This window comes from Oryctolagus cuniculus, chromosome 2 (genome assembly GCF_051225735.1).
Source record: "Oryctolagus cuniculus isolate XC-2025 breed Fujian yellow rabbit chromosome 2, ASM5122573v1, whole genome shotgun sequence".
In the NCBI taxonomy this organism is placed as follows: Eukaryota; Metazoa; Chordata; class Mammalia; order Lagomorpha; family Leporidae; genus Oryctolagus; species Oryctolagus cuniculus.
In genome coordinates, this window is record NC_142868.1 from 2,705,536 (window position 1) to 2,724,825 (window position 19,290).

The 19,290-nt window shown below is 66.6% G+C and overlaps 1 protein-coding gene across 8 annotated transcripts in view; it reads left to right on the top strand.

The window, feature by feature from the left end:
• Positions 1-19,290, top strand: part of ABLIM2 (actin binding LIM protein family member 2) — a 112,687-nt gene that overhangs the window by 75,552 nt on the left and 17,845 nt on the right. For 4 of the 8 annotated variants that reach the window (XR_016228653.1, XR_016228642.1, XR_016228645.1 and 1 more), the window contains 6 exons: positions 1,966-2,067; positions 2,522-2,575; positions 8,449-8,568; positions 9,446-9,498; positions 10,207-10,345; positions 19,108-19,169. Coding sequence is in view for 1 of the 8 variants with exons in the window: in XM_070068010.2 (XP_069924111.1) it covers positions 1,966-2,067; positions 2,522-2,575; positions 9,446-9,498; positions 10,207-10,345; positions 19,108-19,169 (410 nt within the window). In the remaining 7 variants the exon portion in view is untranslated. The remainder of the gene's footprint in view (positions 1-1,965; positions 2,068-2,521; positions 2,576-8,448; positions 8,569-9,445; positions 9,499-10,206; positions 10,346-19,107; positions 19,170-19,290) is intronic. The other 4 variants (XR_016228646.1, XM_070068010.2, XR_016228648.1 and 1 more) reach the window with 3 other exon arrangements.

Below are 19,290 nucleotides of genomic sequence, written 5' to 3' on the forward strand. Positions count from 1 at the left end.
GGTGCCCCGACACCGTGGGCTGCAGCTGGCCCACGTCGCCGTGAGAGAACCAGCAACCAGACCCCGCCGAGCACCTCCCATGAAATCGCCCGACAGTCACTCTCCCAACTGTGAAGCCTGCAAAACTGTCCCAGCCAAGAGAGGCCAAGGGACAGGTGATGGCCGACAGGACCCCAGCACAGAGAAGGGGCATTCGGTACAGCCCGGTGACAGCCACTGGGAGCCTGGTGTTTAAGTGGTGGTGTCGGGCAGGGAGCAGGGCAGGAGCCCGCCATACCGGCCGGAGCCCTGCATCAAAGCACTTATGTGAGGAAGGGGAGGGGGAGGCAGGGGCTGGGGCTGCCCCTCCCACAAGGGCATCGGGTGCTGGAAGGCCCCTCCCAGCAGAGGTCAGGAGCACCTGACAGGAGCCCCTTGGGGGAGCCGGAGCGCTGTCGGAAGGGGGCTCCGTGGCCTTGGGGCCACCGCACAGCCAGGCCCGCGGCAGCGGCTGAGGCTTGCCCACAGAGGAGGAAGCCGACCTCTGCCTGCAGGCACAGACCCAGCCAGTGTCACAGGACCAGGCCTTTCGTCCCCAACGGTGGCCCCCCGCGGAGCTGTCCTGGGCCTGCTGCAGGTGGCACCGCCAATGTGAGCAATGCGTTTGGTCCCAAGGAAGCCACAGAGGAAGGGAGGGGACAGGCAGGCGGCCGTCGTGTGCGCCTGGAGCCTGTGCCTGCACCCAGAGCCTTGGCAGTGGCTCCCCGGGAGGAGAGGACGTGGCCGTGTCTCAGGCAGAGCCCAGAGCTCAGGGGGGCCCGAGAGGCCAGCGTGGCTGCTGCCGAGGGCGCACCCTGGGGGGGACAGGGCCGTGAACTGTAGGTGGGGAGAAGGAGATGGGCCAGTAGGGGCCTCCGGGAGCCGGCAGGCCGTGCCCAGAGCACGCGGGCCTCGCCTGCGCCTCACCTGCGCCGCCTCCAGCTGTGCCGGAGCCCACGTAATCGCAGGCTGCGCTCCGGTTGTGTCCGCTTCCTCGCGGACAGGCCTCGCCACAGCCTCCGTGGCTGGGAGGGACCCTGGCTTCCCGAGCTTGATGTCCAGCAGGAGGTGCAGGACCTGCAGACGCAGGTGGAGTGCCAGAAGGTTCTGGGCTGTCCCCGAGGGCGGACACTCTGAAGTTGCCGTGGTATCGGTGGGCATCAGTGCCCCTGCCAGGCAGGACAGCTGCTCAGGGTTGGGGTCGTCAGGCCCCTCTGTGGGGTCCTCTGGAGCTGAGCCCAGGCCCCTGCACAGCCCCCTGCAGCACCCCACCCCCGCCCAGGCAGAAGCTCCCTCCGAGCCGGCCCCTGGGTGCTCCCACCTCAGTCCTCCTCCAGGCCCGGCCAGCGCCCCCCCGGGGTGGATGTTCAGTGCAAGGTCACTCCAGGGCCGTCCTCTAACGTGGCCCACCCACGGGGAGGGGCGGGAGGCGCATGCGTAGGAGCGTGTTGCTGTCCAGTGGCCATCGCATTCTGTCCATCCGTCACTCCCCGACAGGTGTGTGGGGGCAGGCGGGCGTTCAGTCAGGTAGCTCTGCTGCCCGCATGAGTGACGTGCTAATCCAACCTTGTCCACAGACGGGAAGAGTGGGGGGCGGGGGGTTCCCACTGCCCTGGTCAGAAACGGCTCAGCCTGGGCAGAAGGCGACTGAGCTCTGCTGCTCGCCGCTCCCCGTGTGGCAGCCTGGGGGCGCCACAGCGCAGGCCCTGGACGTCCGGGGACTCTGCCCAGGCGGCCAGGCCCACCGCAAACTCGCAAGCTGTGACCCGAGGTTGGATTAGCTGTCCCTGGGCCCCAGCCCCAGCCCTGGGCAGAGGGCTGGGCTGCTGCACCGGGCAGGAGAGACGGGCCCGCGCAATGAGGCTTCTGTGCTTGAAATCCTCTACTCTGCTTCTCCCCCGCCCCTCTCCGCTCTCCGCTCTCCGCTCTCTGCTCTTCCGTCTGGAGGCAGTGAAGGTGGCCGGAGCACCCCCAGCCTCTCGGTGCTGTCCGACGGCAGGCCTCCCTCCTCCACCTACCAGCAGGCGCCTCGCCACTTCCACGTCCCAGGTAGGCTCTGCGCCGTCCGAGCAGGTGTGGCCCCTGCCCCGACTCCGCGGGCCTCCCCTCCGCCCAGGCCTCTCCATCGCTCCCCAGACTCTGAGATTCAGTGCAAAATCACCAGATGGGTTTGCGTGGCCCCAGGCTGAGGTGTGTCCCTTTGTCCCCAAGCCCCACGGGCACCAGAGAGACGTGGTGGCACCAGAGGGACCGATGGAGGGGCCGTCTGCGCTGGCTGCATCTGGGTGGCCCGAGGCTCTTGCTGGCTGCCACCCCCCGCCCCGGGCCAGCTCCCTCCCTGACCCCTGCGGGGGTGCTCGGTGTGGGGTGCGGGCCCCCCGTCCCATCCCCCCGTGGTTCGGAGTCTGGGTGAGTGACGGCTGCTGACCAAGGCAGCAGTAGGGACCTGCACAGCGCACCTGCTCACCCCTGCCCTGCCCTCTCTCTTCTTTCTTCTCCCCAGACACTGGCATGAGAGATAACATCTATAGGAAGCCCCCTATCTACAAGCAGCATGGTACAGTCGGACTCCCCCCACTGCATGGTTTGCCCCGCATGCCTGTCCTCATGCCTTGCTCCTCCTGAATGGCTCCTGTGTCAGGTTCTGGGGGTGTGGGGGGGGCAGGCTCCTGGGAGGCCTCCTGTCTGCTTGAGGACATGTCATGGACGTAAGGCCAGTCCACGCCGACGCAGCCTGGGCTGGCGGCTGGCAGCCGAGACCCTGGTGTGCTGGCTCCTGCTCTGCTCCTACGGGGGGAGCAGCCCAGAGAGCGCGGCCCACGCCCTGATCCAGGCCCGATGGTTGGAGAGCTGAGCTGTCAGCCCTTAGAACCAGGGCCTGGGCATTGGGACTCCCTGACGTGAGAATGCACCACTCAGCTCATCAGCAAGCAGGGCTGCACGCGGGGAGCAGTGGGGGCGGGGGAGGTGTCTCATGGCCCTCTGTCCTCCAGCCGCACCCCACAGGAGCCTACCTGTCACAGGCGTGCAGGGGTTTGGGCCACGGGCAGGAATCGGAGTGGATTTCTGGGCACTGCTGGGGACGGCGGCACCGTCCTGGGCCTCTGCTTCCTCCTCTGCCCCGCGCCCCGCCCTCCGCCCGGGCTGCTGCGGAGGACCCCATGGGGCGGGGCACATGGGGACCCCTCCTGCACTGGAAAGTGCCGTGGCCAGAGATGGGAAGAGCCCATGCCCCTGGAAGCTGTGGCAGGCACCCAGACACATGGCCTCTGCACACCCACCGCCAGGGGACCCCTAGAAGGGGCTTCCCGTGGCCGGCTGACAAGTCTGAGCAGTGTCTTCGATGCGTGCTCTCCCGGGGGGCAGTAAGCCCAGTGCCGCGTGCGTTTCTTGGCGGGGGGGGGGGGGAATGAGTTGGGCCCCCTGGCTTGCACCAAACGGTGGCTTTGCCACTGTCTTCCAACCGGAGATGACGCTCGGAGCACAGCGCTCCAGAGCCGGGGACGTGCTCGGACCCCAGGGACCTCGTGAGGCCCGGGCCAGCGCCTCTGGGTGAAAGGCGGGGAGCCGAGCGCCAGCTGAAGGCAGGGAGGCTCTGCTGAGGCTCTCTGTCCTGAGGCCCGGCGAGCAGCCTGCGTGGGAGGCCGTGAGGTCCGTGCTCGGGGCACACGGCGGGCAGCCTAACCCAGCGTTGTCTGCCCCGCTCCGTCTCAGAGCAGCGCCCACGCGAGGGAGGCGCGCGCAGTGCAGGGGCAGCGGTCGGGTCACGAGGCGCCCTCTGTGTCAGCCAGGCCCGAGACGGGAGCTTCTGTCCAGTGCAGACGAAACTGCTGTCGCCAGTGGTCGCCTGTGTGTGTGCATGTGTGTGAGTGTGTGTGCATATACGCACACGTGTGTATGCATGTGTGTGCATACACGCGTGCATGTGTGTGTGTGCCTGCATGTATGTGCGTGTTTGACAAATGAGTCTCCTACCCAAACACAAGTTATTTCCTATCTGACGCAGCCCCAAGTGAGTCCCTTTTGTCGCTGCACTTTGGGGACATTGACCCATGCAAGACAGGATTTATAGCGCGCCTGCGCTGCCAAGAGCCAGGCCAGGTTTTTGGAGACAAAGGCAACAGCGCCTGCGCCTGACTCGGACGCAGAGGGCCTCGGGGACGGCGCATGGCTGCCGCGGAGCCAGGCCCCGGTGTCGGAGCTGTGCTCTCTTGAACCAAGCCTCCTTTGGGTGCCTTAGGATGCGTTGGTTTCCGGTACTCGCATTTGAGACGCTTTGTTTGTACAGACAGAGTATGGCCCGTCGGAAGCGTGCGTGCACAGGCATGCGTGCAGGGCCCACGGCAGCCCCGCCCCCTCACAGGTGTGCGTGCAGCGCCCACGGCAGCCCCGCCCCCTCTGGGAAGCTGACCTTTCCAGTCTCCTCTGAGGGGACAGAGGGGCGTAGCCGAGGTGAGCGGCCGTCGGTTCCTGGGTTGTTATCTGAGACAGACAGGTGCGCCGTCTGCTGGTTCGCTCCCCAGGTGCCTGCAAGGGCCAGGACTGCACAGGAGCCAGGAGCCAGGAGCCAGGGGCCAGGAGCCAGGGCTGCACAGGAGCCAGGAGCCAGGAGCCAGGAGCAGGAGCCAGGGGCCAGGAGCAGGAGCCAGGGGCCAGGGGCCAGGGGCCAGGGGCCAGGAGCAGGAGCCAGGGGCCAGGGGCCAGGGGCCAGGAGCAGGGGCCAGGGCTGCACAGGAGCAGGAGCCAGGGGCCAGGGCTGCACAGGGGCCAGGAGCAGGGGCCAGGGGCCAGGAGCAGGGGCCAGGAGCAGGGGCTGGGGCCAGGAGCAGGGGCCAGGGGCCAGGAGCAGGGGCCAGGGGCTCCGGCCGGGTCTCCCACGGGGCGGCAGGGCCCGTGTACTTGAGCACCGCCTGCTGCCTGCCGGCGCGCGCGTCAGCAGGGAGCTGCAGTGGAAGTGCAGCCTGAAGCAGGGACTCTGGCAGGAGCTGGGGTCTGCAGCCGTGGCCGAGCCCACCTGGCCGCCGCCAGAATCCCCAGCCTCCCTTGGGGTTCCGGTGACTGGGCTGAGTTCCGGGGCCATTGCATTCTTTAAGGCAGCGTAAGCACCAAGATGCTTAGTAGCCGGCATGCTTGCCGTTCGGGGCCTGTTCAGACCCCCGGGGGGCGCTGTGCTCCGTGGGCCTGACTCTGCTGACACTGGCGCCAGTACTGACCCAAAGCCCCTCTCTGCTTTGGAGCAAGGGGCCTCCGGCTGTGAGCTGGCCAGGGCTGCTGGGCCGGCGTGCGTGTGTGTGGCGACCCAGGCCGGTTGGCGACACCCGGTGTGGCGACCCAGGCCGGTTGGCGACACCCGGTGTGGCGACCCAGGCTGGTTGGCACTTGAGCAGCTGGGCTCTGGGTAAAGGCCTCGCCTTCCCCGAGAATCTCTGAGGCTCTCATCATCGTGGACGGGAAGCAGTGGCCTGGTGCTGAGGGGACTGGTCAGCGGCCAAGCTGGCATCCGCGGCCAGGCCCGCCGAGCCCCTGAGCCTGGCTCTCAGCACAGCCTTTGGGGCCCAGCCGTCTCTCCTTGCACCGCGTCAGCGTCAGCTCTCCGTGGCTGGAGAGGAGAAGCGTGGAAATGAGAGGGCGAGGAGCACAGGCGGGAGCAGGCCCCGTGGTGGGGCCGGGGCAGGGACAGGCACCAGCTGCCGGAGGGCTCCCGGCGCCACCTTTGTCTTTTTTAATTTTTCCTTCTTTGGTCCTTTTTTCTATTTTTTTTTCCTGTCTCGTTTTTCCCCACGGCAGTCACGCAGTGCAAGCCCGGCCCCCCACTTTTCTGCTCCGTCCATAGCAGCAAACGCTATGGGGACCCCCTCTTTCTCTGGAAAGTGGGGTTCAAGGCTGCTCCCTCCTGGGGCTTTGAACGAGTCTCAGGGAGGTGACGCCCAGCGGGGCCCTCTGATGGCGAATCTCCCGATGGGGGAGGGGACTGTTCAAAATGGTTCATCCACCTGTCGGCCTCCGCGGCCCTGGCCCGTGGGCTCCTGAAAGACCAGGGCATGTCAGAGGTCATTCCACGCCCCCCAGGTCCCCAGGAGGGGAGGAGCGTCCTGGCTGAAGGAGCAAGTGGTGAGCAGGGGGAGACGGAGGGCGGGGTGGGCGGAGGAGGCTGGCCGGGTAAGCAGGTGCATCAGCGGCCCAGGAGTGGACTGACGTGCGCAGGGAGGGGTGGGTGGGTGGATAGGCAGGTGGATGAGTGGAGGGGGAGGGAGGGTAGGTTGATGGATGGATTGGTTAGTGGATGGCTGGGTGGGGGATGGGTAGCTGACAGAGTAGGCGGATGAGTTGCTAGTTGTGGCCGAGTGTGAATAAATGGGTGAGGGTGTGTGTCCATGCGGGCATGTTCAGGTGTGGGTGACTGCAAGATGGCGTCGACAGGGAAGGCACCCAGCTCTGTGCCCTGAAAGAAAGAGACCTCGACTTTCCCTGGGGGCTTCAGGGAGTAGGAAGTCCCGCCCCTCTGCAGGTGCCTTCCAGGGCCCTGAGGGAACAGCCTTGTCTGCTACAAAAGGTGCAGGACGCTCTTTCTCTGGTCGTCTTGAATGTGTGACTCCCCCCAACACAGCGTGTTACGGTGCAGCCCCCGGCCCACACGCACACACACACAGTGTGCCACAGTGCAGCCCCCAGCCCCCCCCCACAGCATGCCACAGTGCAGCCCCCGGCTCACATGCACACACACACAGCGTGCCACCGTGCAGCCCCCAGCCCCCCCACACACACAGTGTGCCATGGTGCAGCCCCCAGCTCACACACACACAGTGTGCCACGGTGCAGCCCCCAGCTTACACACACACACAGTGTGCCACGGTGCAGCCCCCGGCTCACACACACGCACACAGACACACAGCATGCCACGGTGCAGCCCCCGGCTCACACGCACACACACACACACACACACACAGCATGCCACGGTGCAGCCCCCGGCTCACACGCGCACACACACACACACAGAGAATGCCACAGTGCAGCCCCCAGCCCACACACACACCCACACACACACACACAGCGTGCCACGGTGCAGCCCCCAGCCCCCCACACACACAGTGTGCCACGGTGCAGCCCCCGGCTCACACACACACACGTGCACGTGTGCACACACACGCACACAGACACACAGCATGCCACGGTGCAGCCCCCGGCTCACACACACACACGTGCACGCGTGCACACACATGCACACAGACACACACACAGCGTGCCGCAGTGCAGCCCCCAGCTCTCTCACACACACACACACAGAGTGCCGCAGTGCAGCCCCCAGCCCCCCTCCCCCCCAACACACACAGCGTGCCACGGTGCAGCCCCCAGCTCACACACACACACAGTGTGCCACGGTGCAGCTCCGGCTCACACACACACACACACACACACACAGTGTGCCACGGTGCAGCCCCCAGCTCACACACACACACAGCGTGCCACGGTGCAGCCCCCGGCTCACACACACACACACACACACACACACACAGCGTGCCACGGTGCAGCCCCCGGCTCACACACACGCACACGCACACACACACAGCGTGCCACGGTGCAGCCCCCAGCTCACACACACGCACACACACACAGCGTGCCACGGTGCAGCCCCCGGCTCACACACACACACACACACACACACAGCGTGCCACGGTGCAGCCCCCAGCTCACACACACGCACACACACACAGCGTGCCACGGTGCAGCCCCCGGCTCACACACACGCACACACACACAGCATGCCATGGTGCAGCCCCCCACACACACACACAGCGTGCCACGGTGCAGCCCCGGCTCACACACACACACACAGAGTGCCACGGTGCAGCCCCCGGCTCAGTTCTTGCTTTTCCCCACGTTGCCCCCCCCCACGGTTGCCCCTCCAGTTGTTCTCCCTTTGCATAGGTGACCCCACGGGGTCCTCACAGCTTGCAGGACTCGGCGTTACTTGCCCATTTTACAGAACAGGAAACTGAGGCTGGTAAGGAAGCCAGCCGTGAATAACAGAGTGCCCTTCCCCCGTGTGTTCCTACCTGGGCTCCTGGTTCTCCACAGAGCCCACTGCGTGCTGGTGACCCGGATGTGAAAAGCCTCAGGTAGCGTCTGGCACACTGCTCACTGGCCCTGGGAGCCCGATGCCTTGTCGTCAGCCGCTCGTTGGGGCTGGTGTTGGGCCTGAGGTGGCTGCGGCCAGGACGAGCCTGTGTGTGTGGTCAGGCACTCAAGGCCCCGCTCCTGGGCGCCGGCCGTCGTCCCAGCAACAGGGGCCCCCGCTGCCCCCCCGCCCCCGCACGCGCTCTCCCGCTGTCCTCTGGCCGGAGAGAGCAGGGTTGAGAACGCTGGAGGACCAGGGCGCCAGCAGCCTCCGGACAGCTGCTCAGCCTCCTGCTCTGGCCTTATCTTGTCAAGGTCCTGTAGCCCAGTCCCCCGTGTCCGAGCTCTCTGGCCTGGTGTCCGTCCTGTCCTCGGTCGTGCGGGACGCAGGGCGTCCTAGAGGGCTGCCGGGCCCCAGCCCTCCGCGGGCGGCAGGTAAGAAGCCTGCCCCGGCGGGTCCTGGCCAGGGCCCCGGTGTCCCTGGCGGGCTGGGGCAGGAGACGGCCTCGTTGCTTAACGGTTCCATGCATGGGGTGCGTGTGTCGGGGCAGAGCATGCTAAACGGGGTTTTCCGTACTGAGTCGGGTGCCGAGAAAAGTGGGCGTGGCCTCGCGTGGCGTCTTCTTGGTTGGAGACGATCTCAGCTGAGGAGAGTGATGCACGCACACACACGCATGCACACACACACGTGTGCATACACCTGCACGTGGAACACAGAGCCTCCTGGCTCAGCCCCGGTGGTCTCTGTGGCCCAGCAACTGTGCAAGGTGACCTTGCGTGCAGGGTCTCCCTGGCCCTGTCTGGGGGGCTTTGTCCCTTCTCCCCGGGGACGTAACCCGCTCCCCGTGTTCTGCTTACGCACAGCCAGGAGCAGAGTGGGACAGACAGGGAAGCACTTGGTCAGTGTCTGCCACGCTGGCCGTGACCGTGGATGAGGCAGGCCATCCCCCCGGCCGCTGCCCCCCAGTCTGAACAATGGGTTGGGTGGGGCCAGGCAGTCCACATGGCTCACGTCCTGCCGGAGACCTGTTGCTTCCTAGTTCACCCTGGAAGGCGGAACGTGTTCTTCCAAACGCCGAGTGGGGCCTCTGAGCACGAGTCTCTCTCTGCGGGAGCGGCGGGCGCCCCCCCCCCCCCGCCCCTCATAGCGGCCCTCGGTCTCCAGGGCTGCTCACGCCCAGGGCCAGGGGCCCACCTTCTCAGCCTGCCTGCCAGAAGCTTCTCCCGCGCCGCCCTTTCCTGGAGAGTCTTCTGCAGGGCGGGGCGCGGGGCCCGGGGCGCGTGGTGCTCACGGCCGGCTTCTCCCTTCCAGCCTCGAGGCGACTGGACGGGGAGGACGCGAGTTTCGAGCAGGACAGCAGGAAGGTAACGCGGGGCGCTGACCCCACTCTGTGCCTCCTCTCACGGGCCGCTCCTGGGGCTCCCCCAAGGTCACGAGGGCACAGCGCTCTGCCGGCCTCAGGCGCACCTGCTGCCCACGGATTGGCTCTGGCTCCAGCCCCGTAACCGGGGTGGGGGTGTGAACAGGCAAGGGAAAGAAGCCAGCCGTGTTCCCGGGCTCCACAGCAGGCCCAGCGGCCACCGTGTGTCTGTCCGGCCGGCCGACGCCATCTGTCTGGCTGTTTCCCACCTCGCAGGCTGCACGCCTCTGATGCCGCCGCCGCCCTCGGGCAAGCGGCCCCGGGATGTTGCTCGGGGAAGGCACAGCCGCACGCCCATCCACTCGTCCTCACGAAAGCGGGCTGCGGGTGGGATCCGGGATCAGACCCGTGGGCTGAGGTCCCCGTCCCTGGCTCTCACGTCGAGGCCCCTCCCCTTGACTTGGGTGGGGAGGACCCCAGGCTGGGTGGGCTCGCCCTGTGCCCCCGAGGTGAAGCCCCGAGCCCGAGCTCCCTCAGCTTCAGTTTCTGCATCTGTGAAATGGGGCAGCGCCGTGCGGCCTCTGGGTGGGTCCCGCGGTGAGAGGTGGGCTCCTCGCTCCTTGTGTTTTCTAGGGGGACGTGGGCCCCTAGAGCAGAGGTGGCAGAGCAGGCGAGCGGCCCCGGGACTCACGCGGCCTCTCCTTCCCCACAGAAGACCAGCTGGCTGCTGCTCAAGGGCGAGCCGGACACCAGGACCAACTCCCCGGACCTGGACAGCCAGTCACTGTCCCAGAGCAGCGGCCCCGACCGAGACCCCGTCCACAGGGTGCCCGGGGACAGCGAGTTCTCGCGTGAGTGGCTCTTCTGAGCGAGGAGCCGTGGCGGGCGCAGAGGGCCCGTGGCTCCCAGCAGCCCCCACACCTCCCATGAGTCATCCGCCACGAGGGCAAACCTGGCTCGGCTGGCAGTGTGCTCGCGGTGGGCCCTGGCAGCAGGCGCCCCGAGTTCTCTCCGGGCTGCCGGCGCGGGGCTTCGGGGCCTGCGTCCCTCCAGGGCGGGGCATGGCTCAGGTGGGCGAGTCCAGACTCAGCCCCCCGTGACTCATCCTGAGGCCTCAGACTTCGGGGGCGCCGGGGACGCCGTCTGCCTGAGCGGGGAGTGATTTCCAAATGTAAAGTTCCAGATCGTGTCATTGGCTTGAAGATGCTGAACACCCACAGCCCCCGGAAGTAGCCTCCGGGGCTAAGCCGCGGGCATCGTTTCCGGGGCCCGGTTGGGGCCGGTTTGGAAGCAGAGGCCGAGGGGGTAATGTGGGTGTGCGAAGGCAGAGGGAGAATCCCAGCTTTGCTGCCAGACAGACCCAGGGGCAGATCCGGCCTCGCCCCCCCCCCCGCCAGCCGCAGCTCTGAGCCTGGGTCTGCCGGGTGGGAGGCTGAGCCCGGCGGCCGTGCTCGGTGTCATCCGTGCTCATCCTCGTCCCGTGATGCTCATGGCGCTCCAGGGGACGGGAACCCGTGAGGACGCGGGGCGTGCCGATTACAGTGCCGGAGACCGGCCGCCACCCGTGTCTCGTGTCGCGTGTGCTCTCCTAAGCCAGCGCCCAGGTTGCAGCCCCCGTGGCGTCGGCGCCTCAGGGCTGGGCAGGAGCTGAGGTCAGCGTGCAGGGGTCTGGGGTGGGCGACCACCCTCCCTGCACCGAGGGCAGGGTGAGGGGCTGCAGGGCGGGCTGTCGGTGCCCGCCTGCACCCCAGGACGCCGGCCTGTGACGCTGAATACAGTTGAGCTGAAATGGATTCCATGGGTGTTTATTGAGCCTCCAGTCTGCGCCAGACGCCGACCGGGGGCCGGGGGCAGCAGGACGGGCTGGAGAAGCGAGCGGGCAGCTGGGAGGGGCGGAGGTGCCAGCGGGAGGAGCGCCCGTGTGCCCTGCTACCCCCCGCCCACCTGGGTGCCTCCGTGGGCTCCAAGGGGGCCTGGTCACAGCCTCATGCCACCCATGACGCCATCAGCACACCCCAGCTGGGGCTGAATTCACCTCAGTCATCCCCCCCCCCCCCCCGTGTCTACTGAGCACCTGCTGCACGCTGGGAGGGGAGAGGCAGGTGGGGACGGCCCCGCCCAGAGGCCAGGCTGACCCTAGGGCTGTGGCTCTCAGCCAGGCATGGCCACGCCCTCCAGGGAGGGTCTACCACGGGCCCCGCCCCTCTTGCTTTTCATAAGGCCTGGGCAGGGCTCCCTGTGACCCGAGAGCAGAGGCTTGTGAGTTTCCGTTCTGAGGGAGGGGCCTGGGCCTCGTGCGATGAGGCTTCGCTGCCCGCAGGGAGGCTGCAGAGGCCCCTCCCTGGCCGCCCCGTCCCACACTCCCGGCGCTTCAGATCCTGCACTGCGCGGCAGCCCAGAACAGCCCCTGGCCGGCGGAGACCCCGCCCAGAGAACCCGGCCCCCCCGAGGGAGCAGCACCCTTTCTCGAACCCCAGGCTGGGAGACGGGTGGGAGGGTCTTCACCCCCAGCCCAGCCAGTGGCTGTGGCACCTGCTGTGTGCCCCCCCTCTGTCTGCAGCTGTGAGCCTCCCTGCAGGGCCTGGTCGAGGGCAGGACACTGCCCGTGCCCCTGGGAGGGAGGTTCTGGAGCCGGGGTCCCCGCAAAGCTTCTCTTGCGGGCGGGGGCAAGGGCGGACACGGCCTCTCCCCTCCCCCGTGTCCCTCTGGGGTTCTCAGGCGGGAAGAGTCCTGGCTGGGAAGAGACTCCTGGATCTGCTGCCTGTCCGTCCCCTGAGCATACTGGAGGGGGCAGGCCTGAGTGAGGGGCGGAGCCAAGAGCCCCGGGTGGGCACAGGGCCTGGGCGAGGGCCAGGCGCCTTCACGTGTTGCATACCACCTGGTACTGGGGGCGGAGCAGCAGCCATGCCCCTGCCCTGGGGTCATGGGCGCCTGGGTTAGGAGCCGGGCAGCCCGGAGCGAGGGTGCGGTTGAAACAAGCAGTCCGGGAGGGAGGGTCTCCCTCAGTGCAGGGTGTGGGGAGGGACATGGCCGTCAGGGTGGAGGCAGGGCTGGGGGTGGAGGAACAGGAGGGACCGGCGTGGCGGGGGAGGGGCCGTGAGCGTAGATCTGTGGGACAAGCTAGGTCACTGCACTCGACTGGAAGGGAAGGGTCTAGGGGGTTCCGTGGTCTGACCCCCACTGGAGCTGGGGTTGGGACAGGCAGGCAGGAGGGGTGCTCGCACGCAGCACATGAGGGTGGGGTGGGCAGGCAGGGCTGGCCAGGGAGAGGCGCTCACCGCCAGCCCCACGGCCGGATTCAGTTGTACCCACATCACGCATGGGATGGGCAGCTGGGGAGGGGGAGGCAGGGCTGCCCGGCCTGGGGTGGGGGCCCAGGGACCCCCACCCTGGTCAGCACAGCAGGATGCGGGGCACGTGGGCAGTCAAGGGGTTGCGTGCCAGGACAAGGAGCCAACACAGACGCTGGGCAGGTGCCGGGGTAGCCGCGTGGTACAGAGGCTCCTCCGTGGGAATGGCCACCTTGGCCAGGAGGCGTGGGTCTTTCTGTTAGCAAGGCCCCCAGCTGGGGGTCAGGGTGTTCTCTCCGCCTCCCGCTCATCTCCAAGCCCCCAGAGCGAGCGGTGGGAGCTGGGGAGGTCACGAGAGGACGCGGCTGCCTGGGGCAGAGCCGAAATCCCAGCGTGTCAGTGCCCCCGGGCGTGCCCAGGCCAGCACCTGCCTGGCTCCCCGCCCCGGCAGTGCCCGTGTGAGGGCCGTGGCAGGAGCTGGGGTCTCATTCCACATCTCTGGGCTCCTTTGCACCCTCCCACCTCTGCCTGGGTCTTGAGATCCCCACCCCACGCCGGAAGTGCTGCCCCTCCCCCAGCGCAGGCCTGACCTTTATCTGTGACCTTCTGCGTCTTCTCCCCGTGGGCGCCCCCCACCCACAGGCCTGCCAAAGCCTCTCCCTAAGTGCAGGGGGACCACGGCAGGCAAGGCGGGGGCTCGGCGTCCCAGCACCCTGGCTTTATGGAGCCCAGCGTTCCTTCCGCAGCTGCCACAGGCCTGTCTCCCCTGCCTGAGCCCCATGCTTGGAGCACTCGAGGGTCTCGCGTTCAAATTTCTGAGGGCTGGAGCGGGTGTTCCGGCCTCTCCTTCCTCTGCTGGGGACACAGAGGCGGCGGGGGGGGGGGGGGGGACCAGACTTGCAGAAGGCCACGGCTGCGGTCAGAAGTGCAGGCACCGGGGAGCCCACGGCCGCCTGCCCGGGAGACGGCTCAGGTGTCCAGAAAGCATGGAGGTGGGTGCTGCCGGGAGCCGTGTCTCCAGCTGCATCTGGCCACAGAGGACCTCCCCGGGGCTGTTTGGAAGTTGCTCTGACTTCTGAGGGGTCAGCCCAGAGGAGGACAGACCCCGGGAGAGCTGCTCAGGGCCCCAGAGTGGTCCCAGCGGAGTGCAGAGGGCGAGGGGTCGCAGGCAGGGAGGCTGGGCCTGGGGAGACGCGGTGTCCGGTGCCTGCAGGGCCTGATGGGACTTGGGTCGCACTCACGCCACTGCCACCTCACCCCAGATCCGCTGCCACTGCCCGTGGGCTCACGCGCTCTCCCCCCCTCCTCTGTGCACACTCAGCCAGCGCTCTCCCCGCCTCTCCTCTGTGCACACTCAGCCACGCGCTCTCCCCGCCTCTCCTCTGTGCACACTCAGCCACGCGCTCTCCCCGCCTCTCCTCTGTGCACACTCAGCCAGCGCTCTCCCCGCCTCTCCTCTGTGCACACTCAGCCACGCGCTCTCCCCGCCTCTCCTCTGTGCACACTCAGCCAGCGCTCTCCCCGCCTCTCCTCTGTGCACACCCAGCCACGTGCTCTCCCTCCCTCTCCTCTGTGCACACTCAGCCACGCGCTCTCCCTGCCTCTCCTCTGTGCACACTCAGCCACGTCCTCTCCCCGCCTCTCCTCTGTGCACACTCAGCCACGTGCTCTCCCCGCCTCTCCTCTGTGCACACTCAGCCACGCGCTCTCCCTGCCTCTCCTCTGTGCACACTCAGCCACGCGCTCTCCCCGCCTCTCCTCTGTGCACACTCAGCCACGCGCTCTCCCCGCCTCTCCTCTGTGCACACCCAGCCACGCACTCTCCCTCCCTCTCCTCTGTGCACACTCAGCCACGCGCTCTCCCTCCCTCTCCTCTGTGCACACTCAGCCACGCGCTCTCCCTCCCTCTCCTCTGTGCACACTCAGCCACGCGCTCTCCCTCCCTCTCCTCTGTGCACACTCAGCCACGCGCTCTCCCTCCCTCTCCTCTGTGCACACTCAGCCAGTGCTCTCCCCGCCTCTCCTCTGTGCACACTCAGCCACGCACTCTCCCCGCCTCTCCTCTGTGCACACTCAGCCACACGCTCTCCTTGCCTCTCCTCTGTGCACACTCAGCCACGCACTCTCCCCACCTCTCCTCTGTGCACACTCAGCCACGCGCTCTCCTTGCCTCTCCTCTGTGCACACTCAGCCACGCGCTCCATCCCTCCCTCTCCTCTGTGCACACTCAGCCACGCGCTCCATCCCTCCCTCTCCTCTGTGCACACTCAGCCACGCGCTCTCCCTCCCTCTCCTCTGTGCACACTCAGCCATGCACTCTCCCTGCCTCTCCTCTGTGCACACTCAGCCACGTGCTCTCCCTCCCTCTCCTCTGTGCACACTCAGCCACGCGCTCCACAAGGCCACTGCCATCCGTGGCGCACAGGTCTCCAGGAGTCTCGGCCGCCTCCACACCCACATAGACGGGGCTGCTGGGGCAGATGGTGGCTCTGCCGGCTGCAGGAGCCCTGCGCTCACTCTGTCAGCTTGACCTTGTGGAGGTCACTTTACCTCCTCAGACCGAAGCCGCCTCGACTGTGAAGTGGAATCCTTTTTTAACGTTGACTGTGTTTTTAATGTATTTGAGCGAGAACAAGAGAGACTGGGCTCTCCCATCCTGCGATCTACCAGTTCGCTCCGCAGGTGCCTGCCGCAGCCAGGGCCAGCTCAGGCTGAAGCCAGGAACCCAAAGCTGCAGCCAGGTCCCCCATGCGGGCGGCAGGGACCCACGCACTTGAGCCGTCGCCCGCTGCAGGAGGAAGCTGGAGTCGGGAACAGAGCTGGGACTTGAACTCGGGCAGTCCAACGTGAGGCACAGGCATCATAAGCAGCGTCACAATGACTGGGCCAAGCACCCACCTGGACTCTCGTTTAGCGCATGGGCCGGTGAGAGTCGAGTGAAACCTCTGCCAGCGTGGAGGGGCTTTTAAAAAAACTTCCTGCACACGGGATCCCCAGGACCTGTAAAAGCTACTGATGACCAGTCCCGCCCCAAGAGACCGACTTCCACGGGTCTAGACGGCAGCCCGGGGCATGAGACATGGTCTCCTCCTCTCCCAGCTCTTCTGCAGGAAGTTCACCCCAAAGAACCCAGGAACAACCCCTCTGACACTCATGGAGGACTCCAGAGGGAGGGAGGGGGCGTGGACTGCGCCCACGCAGGGGCACAAGGTGGCGGTGTGGGGTTTCCCTCCTCCCACCACACCAGCAGGTACCGAGCAGGAAGCCTGCAGATACCCCGTGGCCCCGAGAGTGGGCGCAGGGAAATGGCCACACCCCTGGCTGACATCACCCCACCCCATCCCAGTGGCACAAGGCAACTCGGAATGCACAGTATGCCCCCGTGGGCAGCGTCGGAACGGCGCTTAGACAAGTTCTGAAGACCACATTGTGCTGGTGCCCTACGCACTAAACCTGCCTGCTGGAATGAGGACTCGCGTGTGTCTCAGCTCCTAACCCTCGATCCCAGCCGTCCAGGACACGCTGGAAAGGCACTCCGTGTCCCAGGGACCAGAGGGTGACTGACTGGGGAAGACGACCGACAGTCACCAACGCAGCAAAGAGTCAACATTGGCACAGTGTGAAAGGGACTCGAAGGGGTCCCTCATGGCAGACACTGCCGAAGCTACTGAAAAATCCCACCAGAGACAGAGGTTATCAAAACAAAAATCAAATGGAACGGGTGTATAGAGCTGAAGAATACAATAACCAAAATAAAAATCAGTGGATGAAACAGCTGCAAATAACCTGACCATACTGGAAGCAACTGGCGGGAACCGGTTCCTGAATGAACTCCTGAGTGAGCCGCCCTGGCCTCGGGGAAGCCTGGCTCAGGAGGAGACGGGTGCAGCCAAGTCTCAGGCTGGGTTTGAATGCCCGAGGGCCAGGGGCGCATAAAGTGACCAGTGAGCATGTCCACGAGAAACCCGGCTTCATAGCCTGGGTGGACCGGCACCCTGTGCCCACCCCTCGTGTGATCCACGAGACACTTCATGGCCTTCTGCAGCGACAAATGAGATCAGGTGTGGGCGGGTCTCCCCCGCCACGACAGAACCGAACTGGAAGCCACGTGACGCAGCCCGGGAATCTCACTAAGGAACCCTGCCCTCGGCGCCGGCGGCTTCGGGACTGAGACCCCGTCCGAGCCCTTGTTGGCCAAGACCCTGGACAACTTCGAGAGGGGGAGGAACTTGAAAACAGAGCAACAGAGCGTATCAAACTAAAGGACAAAGCAAAGATAAAGTAGCAGAAGGGCTGAGGAGTGCCTCGGGACCTGGGAGACGGTAGTGTACCACTGGGTTCCCAGACGGAGAGGAGACAGGGAATGGGCTTGAAGGGCTGGGAACTTGAGAAATGTTGGCCAGAAGACGTGAATCTGCAGGTTCAGGAATCGAGCGAACCCCCCGAGAGGAGGCCCTGGAAAAGCCCACGCCAGGACGCATTGTAGTCAGACTTCCGGAAAGTGTAGCCAAGGGGAACGCAAAAGCAGCTGAAAGCAGCCGGTGAGCGAGGCCGCGTCCCACCCACATGACAGCTGATCCCCGTCAGAATCCAGGAGGCCCCAGGAGGGCGGGACGCTGCCCCGGATCTGGGCTCTGCGAGGAGCTGCCCCGGATCTGGGCTCGGCGAGGAGCTGCCCCGGATCTGGGCTCGGCGAGGAGCTGCCCCGGATCTGGGCTCGGCGAGGAGCTGCCCCCGATCTGGGCTCGGCAGGCACAGCCTCAGGGCCAAGTGAGAAAGGAAGATGTTCTCAGAGTGAAGCTGAGTCTTTGCCTCTGGCAGACTCGCCCTTAAAGCTAGGGGACGTCCCCCAAACTCCAGGGAGGCCACAGGAGACGGCGTGGACCTGCGGGAGAGAGCCGGCGCTGCGCCAGGAACCAGTGGGGCCGATCTAAATCGTGGCTGATGGTTGGCTGGCGTGGGCACAGCAGGCGGGCAGAAGAGGTGGCCGGCACCAAGTGGCCGTCAGGAAACTCAGGTTTCTGCGCCTCCTGCGAAATGGTCAAACACCACGGCCAGCAGATGGCGCTCGTGTGCTGGGAATGTTACGCGCGTGTCCTGGGGAGACCCGCTGGCCTGGGTGGTGCACGGACGCAGCTGGGCGTGTGCTGGTCTTGAGGCCATGGGCAGTGGTTCCCGGACGTTGGTGGGCGTCGGGTGGCCCAGAAAGCTGTGGGCATGGACAGCAGACCCCGACCCAGAATCCCGATGCAGTGTGGGCTCCGGGGAGGGTCCCCTAGCGGGGTGAAGGCTGCCAGCTGGGGAATCCGCTGGAAGCCAGGGTGGGCCCGGATCAGTGCATGAGCCAGGAAGCAGCTGTTTCCTGGAGGGACCTCAGGATTACAAGTCGGGGGGCATCCGGGGACTGCCGCTGGCTGGCCTGGGGCCAGTGCCTGCGTGGCCCTGCGCCCCGATGCCCCCTCTGCAGTGAGAGCCGGACAGACCACTTACCTGGAGCAGCTTGGACAGGCCAGGAGGAGCAGGCCCGGCCCCGAGCCCCCTCGCTGCCCCACTCTTGGTTTGCATATCAGGGGTCATAGGCCGTGTGACAACAGGGTTCTTTGGGAGAACTTTGAGACCCCCTCATGCTGACGTAGCCAGAGGTCCTGACCAGCACCTTCCAGAACCTCCCATGGGCGTCTTTTCGTGGGCTTTGCTGTGTCCACCTGTGGCCTTGACAGAATTTCCTGTGTCCTCAGTGAGCCGCTGAGAGCCCCGGAATGAAAGGCTGCCGGCTGCGGCCCTGCTCGGAAGCCAGGCCTTCCCGGGGCAGGAGGCGGGTGGGCCAGCAGCTGTGTGCACGGCGCCCTCCCTCCCCGTGGAGGCACGGCCTGCAGCGCTGTGTCCACGCAAGGCCTCGGGGGCACTGGGCACGTGCGCCATGCTGGCGTGAGCGGCATAGGCCTCCCGAGTGTGCTTCCTCCCGTGACTGGGCCTGCCCCTGCAGGGGGCCCAGGCTCTGCCTCCTCCCTGCCTTCCCACGCAGGCCGTGGGAGGTGCCGGCTGCCGTGGCGTGGGGCTGTGGTGGGTCTCTGTTTGCTGACCCCGGCTCAGCTCTGGCTGCCCTGCCTCTGCCCCCAGGGCCCCTGTCTGAAGTGGGGGAGGGGCGACAGAGGACCCGTCCCTGGCCATGGGTGCCCACAGGGCTGGGGTCAGGCTCTGTGTGTCATGGGCGGGCTCAGGTTGTCACCCACACCCTGGCCGGGTGGCCTGGGGTCCCTGCCCGGCCACGCCCCCTGGCCGGGCTGGGCTGGGCGCTCGTGACGGCTGTGTGTCTGTTTCAGGTTTCCACTATTCCAAGTCTGACTCCATCCCAGGATATGGCAAGAATGGCTTGGACCACCGGGTAGGTACCCGACCCCTCCCCAGCCACGCTGTGCCGGCCCTGACCCCGAGTCCGCGCGGTTCCCACGCAGGGAGGGGGAGGCGGGGGCCGTGCTCCGCCAGGGCTGCCGGGGCGGGACCTG